This window comes from Calliopsis andreniformis, chromosome 9 (assembly GCF_051401765.1).
Source record: "Calliopsis andreniformis isolate RMS-2024a chromosome 9, iyCalAndr_principal, whole genome shotgun sequence".
In the NCBI taxonomy this organism is placed as follows: domain Eukaryota; kingdom Metazoa; phylum Arthropoda; class Insecta; order Hymenoptera; family Andrenidae; genus Calliopsis; species Calliopsis andreniformis.
The window spans coordinates 19,645,112-19,664,227 of NC_135070.1; the positions used below are offsets into that span (position 1 = coordinate 19,645,112).

The window sequence follows — 19,116 nt, forward strand, 5'->3', positions numbered from 1 at the left end:
GTTGACAGTCCCCAGTGGTGTATCAATGCCGAGGGAACATGTTTTGAATTAAACAAACGATGTGTTACGATACATATAGTATCAATCGTGATATTTTTCAAACATCCTGTGTACAGGTGTCAATGAACGATACCAACAACAGTCCCCAGAATCGATTAAACGAGACGAGTGATCGAAGAGCGATTTATCAGGCAACATGATCCAGGGACAACGGGGCCGGCTGAGGCTTGCATACAACCGTAAGTCCTCGATTTTCAATTCCGCCAGCAGGCAGAGACTTAAGATACCACCAAATAAACCAGTCAACGTGTCCGTACAGCAGCGTGCCGGTACATACCACCGCGTGGCGAGGGCCTAACAAGCGCAAGTCTTCGAGCCAAGGTAACACGAGAGGGCCACCAGCGTCGCGAGAGTCTCCGGTTTCGAATTTGTCTAAAGTAATTAAAACCCTGCGCGAGCTTTTGCCGCACGTTATGCCTGCGAATCGACGTTCCTCACGAGGGTGGCTGTTTGTTCCTCTCGCGAACACAACCCCGGGTCTTTCGAACGACAGTGGAGGCTGGACTCGCCTTCTCTAACCTGAATTATGGTAGGGACACGGTGCTGCACACGCATCGTTCGTAACGTTAGAACTCTCAGCGAGAAAAGTCGCGGAATTTATCGTTATCCTACGCTCTCAAATCGAAATTCAATGTATGACGCCCGGGACTCGATACCTGCAGTGGGTGTTAACAGAAATGTGGGACGTTCTCACGGAATTGGTTGTAGAGAGCAGAAGAATGAGAAAAATTAATGTGTATCTATGTCTGATAATCCGAGTTCAATTGTATCTATTAATAATCTTAATATTAATATTCTACAACAAAGACAATGGTAATCGTAACGTGGATAACGGGAGTTTACACCTTCTATCTTCAAACGTATATTCTGCCAGGGCTAAGAAAATATCCCACAATTTTACTAACACTCGTTATGTATATGATAAATGCAATAGCGATTAGAATCTATACTAATAGCCAAAGTAGAAACACCGTGGAAAATAAAATCCTCAGCTCGTATATCATGAAGAACAAACCGGTATGAAATAAATTTGAGGATGGTGATAGGAGTTATCACGGCGATTTTACGTGTACTGGGCTGAAGCGACTTTACCAAGTAGCACGAATATTAGCATATCTTCTCACAATAAAGTTAATGGCCTCGACCAGTCAGGTAGGTCGTTGGTGCTCCGCGAGCGAAGAAGGTATGCGCTTTTGATAGCAACACTATGCAATTGAGTATCCGTTAACCTGACGGCATTCTATCCTGAGAAAATCCCGCGTTTTCTTCTCATTTCTTTACTCGGGATATCACGGAATTCAATGCCAAAGGTATTCCTACCCCTTCTATCGCCTATAAACGAGGTACTCGTTTCTCTCGCTGGAATTTAATAAACATTTTTTCCAAACCTGACATTCCAGCTACTTACGCTGTTCTCTTAGCAGCAATAGGTGAAGGTAAAACGATAGGAGGAAAGTGTCGTGTTTCCACGATTCCGTCGTTGACCAGAATTTTATAGAGGGATTCAAAGGTATGCTTGTCGCAACAAGAGAAGAAATGAATTTTGATTGGATCCCTTTGGAAACGTCTCTATTTCTCCGAGCCCGTGACACGGGGACGACAATGGAAAGGTGAAGGAGAAGAGGCGAAGGAACAAAATAAACGGCCACCTGTTTAGCAAGCCGCCTCGGTCACCCAGCAGGGGTACGTGATGTCACGCGTTGTATCTCACCGTTACACCGAGAATTGTATGCAGAGGAGGAATTCGATTGTCTCCAAATTGAGGAGCACTTATCTCGGCACGTGACTCGCTGTCGTCCAAAGACAAGCTTCTTGGTTTTTAAGGCATTGTCCCTTTCTCGAACAATCGTGGACATAATAAAGCGTTTTGGGGCTTATCGATGTTATCGCGGAGAAAAGAGATGTTCAAGGTGAAGCTAAAATACTTGAGACCGAAGGAAGCGAATTTGGATGCCTCAAGTGAGTACTGAGACAGACGGTCTTCAAAGGCATCAACTCAATTTCGTCGTGCATGGGGACTTAGTAATTTAGCAGATTCTCTCCGGATGTATCGAACAACGGTAATCTACGAGTCGGATATTGTTTGGCAAAAGAGAGGACGCAAGCACCATGGGTCAGAAACGCGCCCAAGACATCCTCCTCGTGACTGGCACGCCCTGAACCACGTCCGGCGTAACACGAACTGTCGTTCCTGGAATGGAAGGTGAGAGACAAAAGCGAGCCGCGCAAGCCACGCTACGAGTCCACTGTTACGCGAACCTCTTCTTCATTTGCCTTTTCGATCACGTATGCGTTTAATTGAATTTAGAAACGGGGGGGAATTCAACGGTTGTATGAATAAATGCGAGACTAGATAAAAGAATGATAAAGTATCCGTGTATGGTCATAATACGAGCAACAATCCTGTCCAGACATTTGGAAAATTTGTTTCAGAAATTGTGGAGTAAAATTAAATGCAGCGTAAGTATCACAACAGACGATGAAGTGTAACGTTTTGGCGGACGCAATCTCATGCGTGTGGGCCGTTGAAAAATCTAAAGAGCGGCGAACGACTCATCCGTCTACTTACTGGATGGTCGCGCGTAATGATGACAAATGACCGCATAAATCATGCGACAGACCGGACGACTTGGATTATCAAACGTAACCTCTGAGGAGACCACTCTGTGAGATCGACGCAGTGACAATTGAAAGACACTGTACAACATAGAAAAATATAATGAAAAAATACAGGTACTTATATAGTTAACAATTGGAAGTCTTACTGATGAAATCCTTCGGTGGATGTATGAACGCCAGAAGGAAACATAGAAGTGTACAGGTAACGAGGAAAGCGCTGACCAATGGCCGAGAATGACTAGAACGTAGGGGACTAAGGATCTAGAGAGCTAGAGTAATAGTAGGATAATAGAACAGTAGGTAGAGGACTAGGGGGCGCAAAGGGGCAGGAAGGAAAGGAGGAAGGGGATAAAAAGGCAAAGGGACAAGGGGGCAAGGGTCAGAAGGACCTCCCAAGAACCGACAGAGCATCGACAGAACGATCCGCACCCTCCGACGACGGCGGAGCGAATGAGACATTCGCTGACCTCGCAGGGTATTTATACTCTCGCGGCCAAAACAGAAAAAGGACATACGTAACACTGACAGTTAGTTAAGGTTTACTTAACGAAGAATACTCTTCGAAAAGTTGAAATTTCTGATAAAGTAACGGTCCTAGCACCAATTTACACTACCCATATTATTAACAATACTTTCATACATCGCCTCCTCCAAATTGTTAACAATTACGATTACTTAATAACGACAGATCCTAAGTCGTAAGCTTCATAGGAGTTGTCAATCGTGAGTTTGACTCTGAATTTTGAAATAACTTGATTCGCATAGACTACATAAGACCATTCGATGGACATCACCATATTGGGCCGTCGAAAAGTGTTTTTAGATAAGCCTGACCAAGGAACTGCTCATAGCGCACAATCTCGCGTACAGTTATGCAATAAATCGTAAACGGGCGACCATTTCACACGACATTGCTGCAAGAGCGTGGGCAGCTCTGGTGTGGCAATATGGCGCCGTGCCCGGCCGTCCTTCCGTCCCACCTGGATATATAAAACGGGCATTGCGGTTAATTAACGAGCATTGCGTTAGGTGCCAATCTGCATAATTAGCGGCCCGCGCGTTACATTGAGTGCATTCATCATTTGCATCGTGGCATGGCGCATACACATCCGATGGAATTCCGAAGTTCGAGACTGCGAAAGAAACTGGAGCCGATTTCAGTTCGAAGCAGCAACTGTGTCACTGGCTGCCGTTTTATCTTTTGCAATCGGAGCGGAAAAGCTGCATCGCTGTAATTGTCGTAGAAAGTGAATCGCACGAATCACGGAGATGGTTGGTAGAAAGAGAACTAAGGAAAGATCCGGAGAGAGACCGAGCCCTTAAGTGAGATTCCTACCGCTTACTACCTTACGTCTACCTGTTATTGTAGCTACAGGGCTGCATTCCAGTTGAATCTAAATGCCTCTGTCACGGCTCGCAATAACCCTAATGGCAGGAACACGATGTTCCTGCTTCTGGGTGAGCATTTTCTGAAGATGCAACGCTCTGGACACAAACGAATGGCTCCTCCTGGCTTTCGCGTCAAACCTGAAACCCCTGAACTCCTCGAACCCACGCAATCAGCATATTTCACGCGTTAGAATTTCCAATCGTTAACTACTTTCACGATAACAGCGAGCATCCTTGAAGCGTCTAGGCGAAGTAGACGGCTTCCCAGCGTTCGCGGACCGTGTCGTCGGTATCGAGACGATCATAATGATAAATCAAGGTTGGACCGTTCCGAGATATCGGCGATATAAGTGGGGTCCAGGCACGAACGGGGCCCACGATTATGCCTCGGCAGGCCCATAACGCAGTTTTGTTCTGTTGATATCGAGAACGTTCGCCGAGTTAATCAGGCTCTCGTGCAAGGGCCAGGTTTATCCTGCACAATGCACCAAACGAGTTCGCGCATCCGTCGTAAGTGGATCTACCCTATGGTTCTTACGTGACGACGACATTTAGATGGTTGCCGCGCGATAAGCGGCAGAAAACTGGAGCTTCGACTATAATAGGGCCGGCTTCAAACCGCGGAGCCATCGAGACAAAGCTCGCCAGCGAGCGGGAACTGCCTCCGAGAGATCCATAAACGGTGACTAACGCAGAAACGAGCAAGGAAATTGAGGAAACCGTCGGCGGAATTGCACGTGGTCCGACAAAGAAGGAACGTGACTAAAACATCAGAAAATTACATATTACATATTTCATAATGCTATAAATGTTTATCTAACACAAATGTGTAATTATGATAAAAATCACTCTCCTACTATGCCAGATCTCGCGCAACAGGTAAGCATTACGCGTCGGTAGCAAAGTAGAATAATCCTGTCACATCAGCCATCAAGATGCCATGTGCATTGACTACCACTCCACGAATCATATGATCTCGCAAGCGGCGGCACAGAATCTACCAGGTGATCGCAATTAAGGTAGATTAGAGGGAATGCGATTAACCAGAAATGCTAATTGACTCGCAACGTCGAGAGGAAGAATCGCGCGTTGCGCCATGCGAAAATTAGAAAGGCACTCACGCTACCAATTGCGATCGCGCCTCCATTCTCGCGAGAAAATTCCGCGTATCCATTTCACGTATGCACTGCGTCGTCCCAGTGCATTTGCTGTCTCGAGTGAGTCGCTTACGTTCTATAATTCCTTAATTGCGACAGCAAATCGAACTCGAATAGTCAAGCCGGAGCTATTATGGCGACAGAGGAGTACAAAAGATGTGCTCCTAGATGCAATAATGCGGAAAAGTTGAGTTTCTTGAGTACTTAGAATGAAACTTCAAGTGTATGAAGATGACTCGTGGAATGCGTAGAACTTCTTTTTTATAGGATATTTTTTATAGGTATTAGGAAGCTTGATAAGAAAAAGATTGGACACTGAGTAATAGGTAGCATTAGAAACTAATCCTTCGCGACCAATTTATTTTTGAAGATAATATTCATGCAACCATTGTGGTTATATGGTACTTTGGCATATCGAATGAACAACGAAAGCAATACCATCCTCGTTCCCATTTGAAACATTTTATATTTTTACCATAATTGTAATGTAATATTAGATAACATTTCTCGTGATCTCTGTTCATAGAACATAGTAGCTATTACAGCCCACAGCGACTCGATTTCCTTTTCTACCTCGAATCAGCCCCTTTTGTAGCAACAGTTCGCTGACACCCCGTATAATTCTGTTTTCGTATCGCGTGACACTATCTGCTCCTCCTTTTCTCGCTACATACGAGGCTGTCCGCCTCGTACTTTCTTCGGCCTCGATCCCCTTGCGGAGAGCCTCGCTTACGTATCGCTTTCGCAATCATTATTAGACGTTGTTGCGCAAGCGAGAGCGTTCTGTCCTATATGAAATATCGCCCGCGTTCAATCTCAGCCGCGGATACGTTGTAATTAGCGTGCAAGACACTGGCGTGGAAGCAGCGAGGCCCTCCTAACGTAGCGTGAATACGCGATATCTCGCGGCACTCGCGGGACACGGGTGTCTGTAAAAATCCAGATGCCATTTCAGATAGGTGCCAGCAGATTCGCCACGGCGTTGGTGCACCAAGCTTGAGACTTTGCTGCAGTGTAACTTTTACGCCGTCCTCGCCACGTACCAATCTTCTTCTTCTTCGTCCATCGCGCACGCTCCCCTGCCTCCCAGTTATATTCCATCCCCCTTCGCCAGCCTTTACATCGTATTAATGCTCCACCTATAATAAGTCATCCGGCTGGCTTATCGGTTTTACACCGATAGAAACGAAAACAGTGTGAACGATTTTCCTATTTAGAGATTCACGATTCGACGGCTCGATAAATCTCACGGTATAACGCGGCGGCGTCCGATAAACGGCGAAAAGGTAATTGCACGATGGCAAAAGGTATCGAGAGACGATCTAATCGGTCGCTCAGAGCAGATGCGCTGACAGATGGCTGCAAAGACTGTTCGAGAACGGCCGCTACCAGTCGTTGCCTCGGGTCAGTATAATCAACCAAGTATAAACTAACTCTATCGAAACGCTTTCATTATTTTCCTTTTTCTACGTCAACGGGGAACTTGTTACGCTGCAAAGACGTTTCCACTGACGTTTGCTTCATGTTCCTTCTCTGACGCCCACTTCCCCATAGAAAACTATCGACGCTCGATCGATGCTGTCAACGGTCGAACGTATCGAACTTCCGTCGTTCCCAAAGGCCATCCTGTATCTAGTTGCGACTCACGTTTGCTTGCGTCATCCTCTTAACTCGTCGAATGAAACGTAACCGTCGCTGGATTTTACGGAAAACCGTTGCCAATCGTTGCTACGCAAGCGGTTCCCAGGTTATCTATCATCAGTGACCCTGTGACGACGGCGACGTCGTTCATAAAGTGTCAACGTCGTGCACGCGCAGTGTCAACTCAATTAACACGATTGCCACGACGATAAATTGTCTTGCTCCGTTTACAGTCCCTTTCCTTTCCGCTTCCTTGCGCGTGCAGCTCGAATTGGGACGACGAAGGAGCTGCGCGTTGCATCACGACTGTTCACTGACCAAACGGTCGTACTTTTGTCCAAACTCGGCTCCAAGTGTCCCGTTTCGACGACAGCGAGCGGTATGGTGGCTCAAGGAGCGAAAGAAAGCTGTGTAAAAGGAATTCTTTAGAGTTATGGAATTTATTTATGTTCGCTGGCCGATTTGCATCGGGCCGCAGCGTTTGGAACAATCTGATTTAGCGAGGACAGTCGCGAGAGTTTAAATATAGACGGCAGCCGGACTAAGTTTATCTTTATTGGGGTTTATGCTGCTGCTGCCTCGTCGCTTTGCTGCTCGGGTCGTTTTTTATCGTTAATAATTAGTAGCGATGGCAACGAGTGCGTCTCGAGTAATAATAGCGAGTCTCCATTTCTTAACAAATTATGAACTGGTACAAATCGTAGGAGTCTAACAGGAAACCTTCTAAAATAATTAATCATTGACTTCAGTCTGCGTAACAGATCCAAGACCACGCTGTGAAAGAATTTCCTCTCTCCACCTTCTAAAGTTCACCATTTTCCATCACTGTCCTTTTGAGAAATGACCATCATCAGGTCCCATTTGTGACCAAATCCTAAGCAACTAACAGACATCGAATTCCACATGACTATTTCGAAAGACGAAAGTAATAGGTGCAAGTGTAGCCGGGTAGCGCACCTTTATTATCCAGTTTCGCAAAAAGGGTCACCGTGTCTGCGTTCAGGCGTACTTTCGCGCACGTGCATGCAAATGCAGCCGAGTGTGCACGCGATTACGCGAAATAAGGGGTATATGTAGGTGCGTACCGTGGCGAGTGTGACGAGGCGAGGCAGATAAAGCAGAATCGCGTGCCCCGGTAAGAGAGCACTTCGAAGAGCGTCGAAGCTGTCGCTTCGGCCTGGTAACGACGCACCAGGGGCCCCGCGACGAGTATCGCAAGCTGCGTCTTTGCACGTTCGTCGGAATCGGTACGCGCGATTTATTTTACGAGCGGCGGGACGCGACGCGTAAACAAGCGTTAAGCGTGGTAGGCAGATTAGCCGCGTTAGAAAAGGGGGCATCTTTCCGAGAACTTAATTCGAGGTGGAAGATCGCGAGGGTGCGAGGGAGCGTTGCGTGGTCGCGCCAATTGCTTCGTGACTCGCGATTCCTTGTAGCAGTTAACGATACCGTGAAACCCTCCTCGATAATCGCCTCGAAGAGCTCAATGCTGCAAAGTTAAATCCTTGAAGTTAACGATGTTAATGAGAAAATGAAGGGATTAGGGACTATCGAGGCTTCCCAGAGTTTCGCCTAATGCAGCGATCCAGAAACGAAGTGTTAATCCCATTTGTTGTCGCGATAGTCTTCGAAAAACGAGGCGCTAAGTGACGCACTGTGTGACGGTTCATTAACACCTGGGCAGAAAAGCAACTCTTGAAACTAAACACCTTTCTCTGTTCCTCCGAGTGTCTGCCGTTTTCTTTTCTACAGTGTAGTCGAGCCAATGACTGGACAGAGGACATAGTCCCCATTGGATGATTTCGATGGCCAGGATAGGAGCCAATGGACCTATCTTGTAGCCTCATTAGCGCTTCGTGGCCTGGCGACTGTTCTCGTCCAACCAATGAGATGAAACCTAAGCTCGAACGAATATCAACCGGGTTGAATAAACGAAGTTGCTATGCTTGAGTTAGAATAGTCGACTGGTCGCTAAGTAGTCGTAACATTTTCGCTCGGCTGCACTAAAAATCGTAAAAGAGCAGCTTACTTGACTCGAGGTAGATTGGCGAGACACGACCCATTTCCTCCCTTATCAATCGATTTTACGCGTTCTGGAGAAGATTCAAAATCGTGGTGGCGTTGACAAGAGTTGTCCATCGGTAAATCATGGCCTCTGCTCGGTTGGCCACGATCAGTGACATGTTCCGTGGCCCCCTATCAGGACGAGTCTATTAAATCTGCAACAGGACGGAATGTCTGCCACGGCCATTACCATTCCGCCAAGTCGTAAGTTATCTTCGCTGACAGTGGGCGCGCATAGAAATGTCTTCGGCCGTGATACCTCTTGACTTCTTCTCTTTCTTCTCCTTCTGCTGCTGCTTCTTCTTTTTCTGTCTCTTCTCCTTGTCTTCCCTTCCTCACATTCTGCTCGAGGCCGTCTTTGGCCGCACTGTCAGCCGCCCCGGCGCCCGTATCAGTCTCTAGAATCAACGTTCTCGAACCCTTTCGGCGACTTCTTCGGTATATTGTGTCGGAAGATTTGTTAAATTATTGTAATATATTATTTCGAGATGATTGTAATTGAAGAACATGATTTGGTAAGGAGTTTATTGCGGGAGAGCAGTTTCGGAGTCAAGAGATAAGATGTGGTGACTGAAGAAAAGAGATCTTGTATCTGACGATGAAGAGAGACGACTGTCTTGAATTACACGTTATAAGTTGGAGTCAGAAAAATTCTGGTACCATCCACGTACACTTCACAATTAGTTGATTTCTCTAAATCTCTAATATTTTACTCTCTAAAGAAACTTCAGTTAAAATAAACCAATGTATTTTATTCTCCCCTTCCGTGCAACCATCCACCTATTGTACATATCACTTCGTCGCATGTTGCCCGATTTTTGAGCCAAGTATCAAGATCTAGACGACGCTCCACATAAATCCGTCGCGAGGAAAGAAAGCACGGCACCCTCTCGTATTTCATGCTCGGTTCAATAACGTTTGAGGAGCGCATAAAGGGACTGGACGTGCGTTACTTGCACCCCGAAGGTCGCCACTTGGCATTCAACGATCTCCGCGTGCCTATCAGGGGTTCCCTCGTCGGAGAGGTGCCGTGGAAGGGGCCGGTGTAACCGATTCGTATAAAATTTGCATCGCATTCCAAGCAGCCCTTGGCACTGGCCGGTAATAGTGGTCGTGCATCGTAGGCAGATCTTTGAGGAGATCTCACCTCGGCACCTCCGCGAAACTCGTGGACACGGACGTAAAGAAGGGAGGAGGAGAGGCACGGGGGCCAGGAAGACACGGACAGGAGGAAGAAGACAGAAGAAGAAGAGAGGGACGAGGAGGAGGAGGAGGCAGGTGAAAAAAGACCAGCAGCCCTTCGTCCCCGTCTCCCTTTTCGTGTCCTTCCAATTCTCTCGTGGCCATAAAGGTTTTGTTGCGGCCGGATCGGCGAGTCGAGTCGAACGGTAAATCAAGATGGTTGCTTTACGTAATGGAGTTGCACCAGCCACATCTTAATTAGGAAAAATCTGGAAGCACATCCGTTTCCAACTCGGCGATCCTAGGTGGAGTTAAGGCGGCCATTGCATTCTCATTAACCGTCCGCTTTTGAATGCGGCCTATACACCGCACAGCGAATCGCTCGTTACACTATTTATCTTGGGCCTCTGTTTCGCGGAAAACGGGCTTGTGTCCATGATAATACGACCGAGCGCCTCCTTATCTCTGCACAATCTCTATCGGCCAGCTTTTCAATATGCGTACCTTATAAATGCGCTATTAAACGCTATTCATCTGACGCTGTTTCTCCTTACCCTTTTTTCCCCCACGATGCCAGCAAGGGAACAGAGAAAATATGCGAGTTTTATTAATAATTAAAACACCGTTACGCGAAGGAATGTCTATTCCCCTGCAACTTTATCGCAATATCGACGTGAGAAACCGAGTATGTTACGTTTTACGAGAAAATCGTCGATAGTTAAATGCGACCAGCCGTCAACTTCGCCAAGAAATCCTTCCTCTTTTAACCACGAACGAGTTAATCGTCTATAATTAATGGGAGCGACATTTGAGAAAGGATACCCTGTGCGGTCCCCGCACGCTCGGATTCGAGCGAGATTCTATCGACGTGTGATATAAGACGCATGATTGAACAAACAGCGCGTTCGAGCAGAAGCGAACGGCGGATCGTTGGCCTTGCTCGCGATCGAGATCCATCGATTGTATCTCTTATTCGAATGCTTGTAACTTTCACCGTTTCCATTTTTATGTCTATATTAGCTATACGAGACCTCTGAAATGGGGAAAAAGTACGTTTCCAAGTATGGTGCAGATGTTACGCAACATGGAGGAGTATGACCCAAACGATAAATTATGGCAAATGCTAATCTTCAAAAAGGAGAGAAACGCCTTTTTAAAAAGATTGGAGAATGAGAGAAGTAGCAATATTTATTAAAAAATGTCGGGATTATGTACTTACTAAATTATCCAGAAGTAGCACAACCCAACAAAGACTAATTCCTGGTTCTGATTGAATTTATAGATTTTCTCTCTGCAAAAGTTGACGGTGATCCAGATACGCCGAGTTTACGCGTAACAGTTTCGCATGTGCCAAGCCACGGAACTAATAAACCGATGTCACTAATGCCGACGATAAATTCACGTTTATGAACACGTACGATCGTTCGTTGTCGAAATTTGTCCGAGTTTCGTGAGCGCTGCTCGAAAATCGTTCTCGTTGGTTTTCACCCCGCGGGGATACCAAGATGAATGTTAGTCCAAATTTACGTGGGATATCTCGTTACGCTTCTTAACGCCGGCCATTCGTGAAATATCGCGATGACTTCCGAGACGAACGGCGAGGTCCCGTGCCTCGAGCGTCTTCATCGAGAAGTACGAAGCAGATGAATTTATCATTACGCTTAACCTTTACGTCGCCCACTATATTCTCGTACAGGCCATTAACTGCTTAGAAACCTTCCCGGAAAAAATCATCGAGCTGAATGATTTCGTGAACGAGTACATGCCCGAGTCTGTGAGAAACAGCAAATACAATGAGAGTACTGTCGAACGGAAAACTAAGTGTCAGTCCACCCTGTCCACCGCGAAGAACAACGACCTGGCCAGCATCTCGGATTATGGCGGTAAGTCGTGACGAACAATCGAAACCCGTGTGTTCACGGTACTGACACGAATTTCCACTTTTTGGATTCCATTCCCCCAGTTTCGAGTTACTACTCTCTGTCGATGTGTGATCGCAGTCGATCGCGACATGGAATCTCCAAGAGGCGGTACTATCGGTCGCGAGGTTTAACTGGATGCAACGGACGTCGTAGACCTGGACCACTAGGGCAGCTTTTGGCATTTATAGTTAGCAGTTTGGCGACGTGCACCAAGAAAATTGTCATCACTCCCTCTCAGTATATTCTTGAACATGTTGTTTCAACGTTCCTCCAACGGTAAGATTAATGTTTCAAAGGTTTCAAAGGTTTCAAATTTTTAAATTTTCAAATTTTTAAATTTTTAAAATTTCAAATTTTCAAATTTTCAAATTTTCAAATTTTCAAATTTTTAAATTTTCAAATTTGTAAAGTTTCTACTTGTTTCAGATTCTTATAAAAAAGACAACTATAGGCGTACAACTCTGCATTAACATAGAAATAATTTTCAGGAGGTGTAAGATTATCAGTGATGTTTTTTGCATACAGGCCTGAATTGAAGAACGCACAATGCGGACCTTCACCGAATTGGGACAGCTCTCTCTCGACTTACGTGACCACGCTCAAGAAAGACACTTCAAGCATTGGGACCCTTATTGATATCATGAGACCAGCTACGGTAAAGCTTATCGCTGACACCACAGCTGTAAGAACTGTTTAATTAAAACTTTATAGAATCATTAGTTCTCCTGATAGCATCAATAACACTAAAAGTTAAATTAGATTTAATCAAAGAGGTTTAAACCCCATACAATTCTTCATTAAAGAATAACAATTATAAACTCAAAGCCATTATAGCCGTCACAAATGTATGAAAGATAAATGCGAGTATTTGTTTCGTTTAGTTGAAGCGCTGGTTACAAACAGCTGCTTTGAACGCAGCATCGTCATCGATCGAACTGGCGAACGCGACCCGCAGCACCGAGACCATCGACTGTTGGGCCTACGAGCTGTTCTTTCATCTCAAGTACCTTCAAGTGAATCGCGCACGACGGACCACCGACAAAGTAATCCTTCACGGCAATTGTAGCACTCGCGTATCGCTAACGGCGAACACGCTAATCTCCCTTTCACAGCAATACTACCGCAACAATTCCCGATACCGTTTTCAATCTTGTTAACGAGCTTACCAATCCTATTAGGTAGTGGCAGAGGCGGAATCCAAGCCCGACGATATGATTCACGTAAACCTGTGGCACCGTTTGGTCCAGCTGCGCGACAATTACATTATTCTCTACGAGACGCTGCAAAATTACGAAAAACTAAGTGATCTCGAATCAGAGAAGCCGCAAGAATAACTTGTAACTTGTATCTATCGAGGCTGAGAAAGAAACTGAGGTTTCACTTAAGGTCGCCGTTAATTTCGAGCGAACGAGGGATTTAGACGTCGCTGCGTCGGTGTACTTTTCCAAGGAACATTAATGCAAGCTGTACAACAGGTTTAACTCGGATAGAAGGCCCGTCGATCGAACCTCTCGCCCGTTTGTTTCGACACGATCGAGAGCTGACACGGCACGCTATTGTGGCTAACATTTAAACTTCGTGCCGAGGAAGGGAACGCGGACAGGCTACGGGGGATTTTTGCCACGGCGAGATTGCACCACCCGACCGACCTGCAGTCAACATTCGCTCCACTGACTTTTTTCTGTGCAGTAATAGCGACTAACCTACATAGCCAGATAAAACGTCAAACCCTTTTTACGGTGGAGCAATGATATCAGACAATAATATCTGCGATTGCTTGATACCTTGCCATACCAATATCCCTCGATTCGATGTGGACGAATTTCAATCTCGACGTGTTCCGCAATGGACAATTTTTCCAATCGTTCAACGGGAAAATAAAGGTTATTCAGGGAATTAAATAAAAACGTTGGTATCTAGGGAGAACTTGTGGAGGAACGTTTCTACCTTTCGCTGGCCTTGCGACTGGTGTATATATCTTGATTGACATGTATGTAATAAGCACGAGACTCGTGCAGGTATGCACTTAAGGCGTTCAAAGCTACTGTGGTTCAATAATTTTCAATCTTCTTTACTGGTACACTCAGCCTATTTGCTCTTAATAATAGCTGTAAACGCATATTAAAGAAATGTTTTGGAGTTGTATAAACGAAATGAAATGAATCGAGGATGCAGGAAGTGTAAAAATTTGATATAGAAATTTAAATGCATGTGTGCGCATTAACCTGGATAACCTCTCTACTATTTAAGGTAGCCATGGTTGGCTTATTAAAACAGACCGCAACTCACGCAACTAGAAATTCTCCAACACATTCATTTGACAACAGCTGAACCGTTAGCTAATATATTTCAAATGACCATAACAAGAGTTTTAACCGTTTTCTTCGTTCGAGTCTTTCGTTCCCACAATAATATACCATAGGATCATGCTCTATCTTGGGGGAGTGCCAGTAAACATCTTAAGCGATCGGTAAGATCGAATGCAGTTACAGAACACCATCAAAGGATTTCACTGAAGCCGGATGATATAAACGGCTCAAATTAGGGGGCTAATTATTCTTTTCCGTGATCTCGCTCGCGACGATAAAAGGTTTTCAGACCGGACTGAATGGACTTGTTTTTAAATGGCTCGTAATTAGACGTGTATCTGAGGTACCGATCGTCTATACTGTGCCGCCGCAGACTCGATTGCAACAAGAATAGATGACGAATGGGATCGCTGAATCAACACGATCGGCTTCGCAACGACCGATCGACTGGCAAGATCAACGCGAGCGTAAAACGATTCTATGACGGCAATAAATACGACTTTCCTCGATACAGGACAACAGAACGAAAAGGTCTCGAGATGTGGGCGTAATTGTATCATAAGATTCCATTGCGCTGTAAGAAAGGGTTTCTTGAATTTTTTTCTCATCGAGGGGTAAGATATTTTAAAGAAAAAGTCTACCTGTGATCGCAAAGGGGACAGGTTTTTCCTCGTTGATTGACGATTGAGGTATCCGCCGACACATCTAGCCGAAGGTAAAAGCGTTAAACAAGTACCGACCCCAACTAACCTATGATCTTGGTTGATGTTGATCGGGAGTTAAGCCTCGCTCCGTCCATAACAGCCTCGAACGAAATTCCTGTGTGGCTCCATCGTGCGAACGAACGGTAGTCACGACTCTGATTACGGTCCATGTGAAACGTCGGGGAAACGCAAGCAGGCAGAAAAATGGGTGGAGGGAAGGGGTAGGGCCTGCGAGGGAACGAGAAAGCTTGATACGATATCAAGTCGTAATTATTAGACCCTTTGAATTTGAATTAAGTAAATGAAATGTATGAGAAGACAAGTGGATTACTTAAGAGACTAAAGTGAAGGTAGGAACATACGAAGAAATAGCAGAACTTTAAAAGGAATAATGTTTACGAATGTAACCCCTGAACTTTAAAAGAAAACCCATGAATTATTCCATGAAAATTACGCAAAGCTATCTTAAGATAGGTAAAGTCGAATTAAGGAAACATTCATGTGCTTCTTTGATGTAATGAAATACCTTAAGGGTTTAAAGAGACCCGTGAAAAATGATAGCAACAGTTACACGGAACACGTGATATAGCAACAAGAAAAGAGAACTACTCGCAATTAGAATTAACCTTCGATAACTCATACGTTTTAATACATATAGCCCAGGGGAAGAAACGGAAGGGTCGAAAAGAAATCGTTTAATAAATTGACCGATTTAAATTCGAGATAGCCAGAGGCATCCGTGGATTCAAGGAGCAGCAGAGATCGTGGTCGCAAGATCATAGAGGAGCCTACCGAGATCCAGCGAGGAACCGTTAGAGTTAACGATGAGTTCGCTTTCCTGCCTCCTCACGATCTTTACGCCTTGCAATTCCACCGGTGGATGCGTCCACGATACCACGGTAGCGCGTGGAGGCGGTTAACAAGATGAACGATCTCCCTGGAAGACAACAGCGAGGAGTACATGATCGTATAATTCGCCCTGGATTTCGTAGCGCTGGTTAAAATCGACCATAGTTTCCATCTGCCCAGAGAAAAATCCTACCGAGTATCTCGAAGCGTTGTACGCCCTTATCGACCACAGAAAATCTCAGTCAGCGAAAAAGATACCGGAGCAGCGATCGTTCCCCTCGTTATAACGCGAATGTCGAGCGCCGACATATTCCCTTTTTAAGATTTACGACACACGAGGTAGAAGCAAGTATACGATAAAACTGGCGAAAAGACTGCGGTTCGTTTGTTGGCTGGACTCAGAAAGAGCAAATTGTAAAGTCGGAGATAAATCTTGGGGTTTCACACCCTCGGGCACGCCCAGCTGATGAAAACTGGGACTCCTGTCGTTCTGGAAAGGGAACCCTCTCTTCGCTGATTGTTCATTAAGCAACGCTATTTTCGAAAACGTCATCACGAATATTGACAAGTTTAAATGGCAATCGATCGAACTGGACCACAGGCAGAAGATTACAAGCGCGCTCGGAACACCAAATCGAACGGTTCGCCGACCAAACTGATGGGATAAAAGGCAGGCTGACCTGATTCAAGCTTTACGCTCGCAAACATGCTCGGCCATGTACAAGTTGGATTGCGCGCACACAGCGCGCTGTCGTTTCGCGAATGGCAGGCGTAACTGGAGGCCAACAATGCTCCTTTACATGGGGGCTCGTGCAACGGGCACGGTAGAAAGGAAAATGATTTTATAATAATCATCGAGGCACGTTGTATCCGTCTTCTACCCGTATAGCGAAACAGAGTCGTGGGTGTGTTCCGCGGGCATGCTGCTCGGGAACAATGTGACATTATGGTAAATGACTGGGACCATTGTCGTCGAGGAACGTTCGCCTTGTACTGTTACGTTTCACCTAACCCGTGACCCGTTCGACGCTTTCCGAGGAGCCCAGCTTTTCGCACGGGGAACGAGTATGGCACGATATTTGAATATTCCTTGAAATTTGCCAAAATTTCTCACCTACTGCAGGGAAACTGGATGAAAGGGAACTCCTCTACGCAACAGACTTTCTAATAAGGTGGTACACGATTGCAGAAACCCGAAGTTCTTTTCCCGTGGACAGCGGAATGATTTATAATCCAGGAAAACGCGAAGCTCGGACGGATCTCAAGTTACAGCTTGGACGTCTAACCACACTCGCGTGTCTTCATCTGCCACGCTCTACGCAAGAGCGGTCACCCAGAGATCCGTATACGTTGTCCTCGGCTTGCGTACAGCGCTCTAATCCGATCCGTGAAAATATGAATCGGGACACGCCGATCGATCGATGAACCGAAGGCTTTCCTTACGTAACGCATCCTTATTGCGTAATCAATCATCGTTTTGATTCGCTTTCACGGGATAGTGGCATAGGTATTCTCGGCGCGGCGTATCAGTCTGTTATTTTAGAGATAGAGATCGATACATGCACTTGCTGAGTTTTGCATTCACGATCCTTTGAAAGGTAGATATTCTGTTCCAGAAATACAGTACAAAAACTGGAAAATTTAGAGACCAAGTACTCAGCTGAGTAAAGTATGTAAAAAGTGACTTAAAGATCTGAATTTTAAAGAACGATACGAAAAAACGAAAATTGATATATTATGCGAGTTTCTCACCTGATAGGTATATGTAATCCCAAGACATATCGCGAAACAGAATAACGCAAAATCCCGGAAATTGGCGATCGTCAGCTTACTTTCAACCGCGTTTCCCAGCTCCCAAGCGCGTTTTACGGATTTATGAAGGCACGAGTCCCTCGGCTTTTCCTCGTTACTTGTGCGTAAAAAAGTATCGTAGCTATAAAGTCAACAGCCATTTAACAAGCGGCGTAAAAGCAATATATAAATCAGGTTCTAAGCTGGCATAGTTAACACGATCGAGCAAAAAGCTTATCGACTGGGAAACGTTACTTCTATCACGATTAGACGTTGCCATGATCGTTATTATTACTATCTGTTATTATAGCGGACCTGAGAAGCTATCAAAAAGTTGATGAAGGTAACTGTGCGGTAAGCCGCAGAGTACCGTGCACTCGGACTCATTGACAACCTGTATCGGTAGTCGCAATGCAACGTGATGCAATTTGAACTCATCGAACCGACGTGTCGTAACTCTAATCTCACAGAGCAGCTCGGAACGTGTGAGACTTTCGTTGGAAAGTGCCCTCCGGAAAATTCGTTTCCTCGTTCGTCGAATACCTGGACGTAGGAGGAAGCAATTGGTATCGCCGCGATATTATAAGGCCGCGATCGGCAGCATTAGAGTATGCATCGTATTTTATGCGCTGCATTGCCTAACAAATCGGTCGATTGACAGTAATTGTTGTCCTCGGTAATACAACACCGGCGTATCGACGCGAGGGAATATCCATACCGTTACAGAGACCTCATTAGCGTGGCTGATCTATAGCTGTGGAAGGATAACGGTGGAAAACGTCCGCCTCGTGAAACGCAACACTTTCCACGTTACCGGCGACGACGGAGGGGAACGTGTTGCGCAACCGCAGGTGTATATTTCGCTAAATGTTCATAGAAAACCGAGCTATCTCGTGGTCACGCGATGACTTTTATATTCGTCGCGCAAAATCTGCTTCCTGATTCTGGGGGCCCTCCGTTGACCGAGAATCGCAAGGGGGTAATTTGTGATCAAAGGAAAATTGCTAGTAAAACCTATGCTTCGTGGGTATTGCGCAACGAAAAGAAAGTCGTCGGGGTTCCGTTCGATTTTGACGAAAGTGAACTGCAGTCGCTTTCTTCGATCAAGAGGAAGCGCCGTGGATACTGAATAATTATCGGCCTCGGGATGAGAGCATAGTAATTAGAAGATGATTTTAATTTCTTTCGTTTCGAAAGAACTCCTCTGACTTTCGAAAGGACGCAGTACTGTTAGATAAGGTACACGGAAGAATAGACATAGGTACCACTTTGATCAATTTCTGTCACTCAAATTCACTACTTCGCTATCCTGGACATAAAAAGTACTTACTTTTAGCATTTTGTAAATAAGCATAAAGCTGCGATGTAAACACAATTATATGTAGTCGTCTTGTGCCTCGTGCATTATACAGAAATACTGCTCGATGTT

At 45.4% G+C, this 19,116-nt stretch overlaps 1 protein-coding gene across 1 annotated transcript; it reads left to right on the forward strand.

The window, feature by feature from the left end:
• The first annotated feature begins 11,977 nt into the window (after positions 1–11,977).
• LOC143183926 (uncharacterized) lies at positions 11,978–13,368 on the forward strand. The gene is made up of 5 exons (XM_076385748.1): positions 11,978–11,995; positions 12,076–12,310; positions 12,560–12,716; positions 12,916–13,077; positions 13,213–13,368. The coding sequence occupies exons 2-5, from the start codon at positions 12,099–12,101 to the stop codon at positions 13,366–13,368; spliced, it is 687 nt and encodes a 228-aa protein (XP_076241863.1). The 5' UTR covers positions 11,978–11,995; positions 12,076–12,098.
• The last annotated feature ends 5,748 nt before the right edge of the window (positions 13,369–19,116 follow it).